General features: G+C 36.3%; 1 protein-coding gene across 1 annotated transcript in view; it reads right to left on the bottom strand.

Moving 5' to 3' along the window:
• LOC137636615 (uncharacterized) overlaps positions 1-3,466 on the bottom strand; it is a 5,110-nt gene extending 1,644 nt beyond the window's left edge. The window contains exon 1 of the mRNA XM_068369013.1: positions 1-3,466. This exon is cut by the window's left edge and continues 1,297 nt beyond it. Coding sequence (XP_068225114.1) covers positions 1-3,427 — 3,427 coding nt within the window. The 5' untranslated portion in view covers positions 3,428-3,466.
• Positions 3,467-5,000: the final 1,534 nt, after the last annotated feature.

Raw genomic sequence — 5,000 nt, 5'->3', positions numbered from 1 at the left:
GAGGAACTGATGCGTCTAAATTTTCCCCACGCAAAGCCTCTTTGAAAGCAATAGGCCTTCTGTTCACTAAATGTACAGTCTGGGCAATCAAAAATTCAAAGTCCCTTACCTTTAGTACATTATTTTTTATAGAACCATAGACGAGCTTCTTGGTCATCTTAACACAAGTCTCTACCATCGATCCAAGTTGGCTCTGGCCTTTGAAAAAATGTTCAAACTGAATCGGTTTGACTCCATTTTCCTCCAAATACAGCTTGACCTCGGGATCCCTTAGAAAGTCCATGATGATGTTGGCTCCAGCTACTAGTTGAGTGCCCATGTCAGAAATGCATAACTCTGGCAAACCAAACTCAAAACAATGTAACTGGAAGGCTCTTAAGAACTCCTTTACCGACAAGTCATAGCAAAGTTTTAAATTAATTGCCCTACTCCAATTACAAGTTATACATAATAACCAGACTTTAACCTTTTGACTGTTAATATGCACAAAATATGGACCCATATAATCCATAAAAATATACCTGAAAGGAATTTCTGGTGCATTAATTCTGAAATCTCTGTAAGAGTTCTGGTTAAGCTTGATAGCCCTTTCATTAAAACGTCGACACACAACACAAGACTTCAACACCTTTTTAACTGTAGAATAAGACTTAGACATCCAAAACATTTTACGCATCTCTGACAAGACAGAATACACACCTGCATGAGCAAACCGTTCATGATAATCTCTGATAATCAATGTAGTTAAAGTACTATCCTTAGACAACAAAATAGGAAACCTATACCTCCCTTCATCTTTAAGTCTGGACAGCTTACTTCGTACTCTTAACAGTCCTTCTCTGTCAATATAAATATTAAGTTGTCCAACTATTCTTGGCACGTCCTTAAGTAAACGTTCACTAGAGTTAAAATATTCAAGTTCTTCAGCAAAATAACATCCCTGGTCCCTGGACAGCAACAATCTACTAGCCTCTGCAAAAAAATTATGATCACTGCGAAAAGCCTTTAAATGGTTAAATTTGTCAGGATCCCTAGCCATCACCTTAATTTTCAGCTTATTGACAAACAATAAAACATTGCGATAAATCAAAATTAATCTATGAAAGCTAGAAACTCTTGAAGTCATCTGAAAATGTTCAATTTCTATATCCTTACTACTAATGTAGGCACCCAAACTGTTTACTGGTATCTGAATATCCATTTTGGGATCTGGTACCACAAACTCCAAAGTATCCTTACTATGTTCCATTCTTGGAGCATTTACAAGGTCTGGACCTGTATGGTAGTTAGTTTTCATGAGTGATTTATAAGAGAGACAACGTGTAATACAATCCCCGGGATTTTCTTCTCCAGATACAAACGAAAATATAACTGGGTGTTTTAAGCACAGTTCACTAATCTCGTGTAACCTGTTTTTCACAAACACAGAACATTTCTGCAGTTTATCAAGATTGTGAGTGTGCGAATATATCCAAGATAAAGCTACAAGGCTATCTGAATAAACCCTTAATTCCTGAATCTTAATAGGTTTAATGCAAGAGGGACCCGATAATTCTTTGTATAAATCTAAGAGACATTCCACTGCTAAGGCAATACTTTGTAGTTCAAGGGAAGGCATACTTTTAGATTGAAGGTTTTTTCCTACCATACGATTTTTTGCAAAAGCAAAACTTAGCTTACCTGTGGAAATACACTGTATGTATATCACTACTCCAAATATACATTTGCTACTGTCAGAATAAGCTATCAGCTTGTAAGTGTCATCTCTGCTTCCCGCAAACCTAGGAACTTTGATGACAGGAGCAGCATTTGCTTGCTTAGCAATATTTTGCCATTCTCTCGAACGTTCTTTATCCAGTGCTTGATCCCAACTCAAGTGTTGATCACATTGTAATCTGTGTAGGAAGAGCCTGCTTCTATTAAGTAAAGGGCCATTAAAATTATAAAGATCATACTGGGACGCAATAGTACGTAAAACTTCCCTCTTGGTATTGGCCTTAATGTCAAGATTTATGGGCTTGGTGGATAAACAGTCCTTTTCCCGATCCCACACTAAACCAAGCAACTTTACGTTCCTATCAGTCTTAACCTCATTCTCTGAATCTATGATTTCTTGCAAATTAGAATCATTTGTTATGAACTGTTGTAACCTAAAATGGTAGGGTTCAAAAATACCTTTAACCTGTTTATAGGCCCATTCAAGTTCAGCAGAAGAATCAAAAGCAATGGCACAGTTGTCCATATAACTCAACTGATATATCAGTTTTTTGAGTTCGACCAGAGACTTACTTTCATCATCAATATCGAGGATCAAAATCTTATACAAAGCTAACATTAGCAGTGCTGGACTACATCTTAATCCAAAACTTAGCCTAACATTCTTAAAAGCTACAATAGTATAGTCTTTCTTTTCTACATCACGGAACCATAAACAAAGTAACCTGTTACTGTCCACGTCGTTTAAAGATAAATTATTAAAGGCCTGACAAATATCGAAACACAGCAAATTAAATCCAAACCTCAGATGCAATAATGCTGCTACAATCTTTTGATTTAAAGTAGGGCCTGGAAAAATGGCTTGGTTGTGACTAATTGTTAGTCCCCCACCCTTACTCTTTTGGCAAAGATTAGAGAGGTACACAACTCTACATTTAGTAGTTTCCCTGTTCAATTTAAATACACCCATGTGGGGAAGGAAACTGTGACTTGGGTGTTCTTCTAGGAACTGGGGAAGATTGTCAATTCTCTGAATTATTCCACTCTTTAACTGGTCTTTAAATACTTTGTCCATAAGGGATAATTTATTTTCGTCTTTTTGAAGTTTCTTCAAATTAGATTTTAACACCATTAAAGCCAACTCATAATTTGTACCCAATAGATGAGCCACCTTAAAATTCCACAAAAGAGGGACTACAATCCTACCATCACCATCTCTTACCATATTATCAAGGGCATACTTTACTAGCTTGTTATTAAGCTCTGAATCTTCAGCTTCTGGGCCTCCGTTACTCATGTTCGTGTACCTGGAACAATTCTCCTCCAAAACATTGTTTAATGCTTTTTCAAGCTGAGATTCTATAAGGTTTCCCTTCTCGTCCAATATGGAAAATTCTGTAGGGAGTAAACTTTCTTCAATGGTAAGGTCAGATAAAAGACAACTGTTAATATTCATATCAATATTGAACTCTGGAACTGTAGCCATATTACCACTACTAACTTTATATGGTAAATAAGGAAGATCTTGAAGGAGTTGGTCTGTATTACCCTGCAATAATATCCCTGCCTGGGTTTCAGCATAAACTGAAGTTCTATTTAACCCAAATAAAATCTCATTCTGAGGTAAGCAGTGGCATGACTTTGACCCTAGAATGAAGTCGACATTATCAATAAAGTTATCATGACATGAAAGGTTCTTATCAGCTAACATGTAACCTCTGTCTTTGAATCCTTGTACAACTTTACCCAATTGAGGAAGCTCCAATGAAATACTTATACTTGGAATGCATAAAGCCTTAACTACTTTAACAACCCCATTAATTTCAACATTGGCTTCTACCAACCTGGTTAAATATTTCCGAGAAGAATTTATACCATTCAAAGTTAATGATACATTATCCCTGATCACCTTAAGGTTCAGGTTTTCAGCCACTGTACTGGAAATAAAATTAGATTGACAGCCACTATCTTTAAGGCCTCTAATCAACAGTTTACCCTCAATATTACATGTAAATGTAGGTAAAATGGACTCTACATCAGAGTCTTCCTGAAAAGCTTCAGTTACATTAACAACACTACTATTGGTTTGCTTACGAGATTTTTCATCCTTTTTAGGCATACTCTTTTCACTTTTTGAGCTAGACTGAAAAGACTTAACATCCTGTTTAACATTATCATCTAATTTCAGACACAAAAAATTAAAATGCCAATCTCCACAGTGTTTACAGCGACTATGAAATCTATACCTACAAGCGTTACTCTCATGATTCAAATTTGAACACTTAATGCAGCCTCGTAGGTTTTCAAGTTTATCAAGCTTAGAACTGGGTGAACAATATTTTGTACACTTAAAAATTGGATGATTTGCTTCAGTGCCATCAAGTTTAGTACAAATACTGCAAGGCTTGAAGGTTTTTGACTTACCTGTTTCAGGTTTTATATTAATGGCCATAGCAGAAGCGGCATTGTCAGCAGAAATTTGATAAGTTTCCTTTGGGGCCACATTCTTGCGATTGGGTTTTCCCTGCCTTTGGCTTGCCAAATACCGCTCAGTAGCTTCAAAATAATTTTCTAGAATATCACTCAGTTTTGGTTTATGATTATTAGTAATTTGGATAAAGTGATTCCTAAAGGATATATTCATTCCTTCCCAAATGAAATATTGAAGCACTGAGTCAATATCAATCTGTAGCTTTCGTACCCTTTCAACAATTAAACGAACTCTGGAAATGAAATCATACGGGTCAGCACTATCATTAAGCCTAAGTTCCGACAATTGTTTCAGAATATTGAATTTCTGAGTATCACTCGATGCAAAAGCTTTAATTAACAAGTCCTTGGCAAAAGAATAACCTCGCTTATCAGCCTCTAAAGAGTTTAATAAAATGAGTGCCCTACCAGTAATCTGTTGTTTCAACAAAAGCAGTTTGTCATACTCTGGATAGTTAAATTTACTAATAGTGTCTTCAAATTCACAAAGAAACCTATCCAAGTCTTCATCCTCAGAGCTACCATACGTAGGAAGGGGAGCAACTGGACTCTTGAGCAAACTACGAGCTGCACTTTGATCACTAGTAGATGGCACAGATGACTTACCATTCGAAGAATCAACAGCCAATAAACATTCTAAAAGCTTGTCTTCATAATTATGACACATCTGTAACTCTTGCTCAGACTTTGCTTCCTCCTCCTCTGTACTCCACTGTTCATATTTCAGTGATAAAATCTGTTTATCTAAATCCTCCAACCTGTGCATCCAATTCTCAAACTGCAACTTTAATTTA

The sequence above is a fragment of the Palaemon carinicauda genome, unplaced genomic scaffold, assembly GCF_036898095.1.
Source record: "Palaemon carinicauda isolate YSFRI2023 unplaced genomic scaffold, ASM3689809v2 scaffold3421, whole genome shotgun sequence".
NCBI classification, from domain to species: domain Eukaryota; kingdom Metazoa; phylum Arthropoda; class Malacostraca; order Decapoda; family Palaemonidae; genus Palaemon; species Palaemon carinicauda.
Note: the sequence above shows the minus strand (reverse complement) of the source record. Positions and strands in the feature narration are given on the sequence as shown.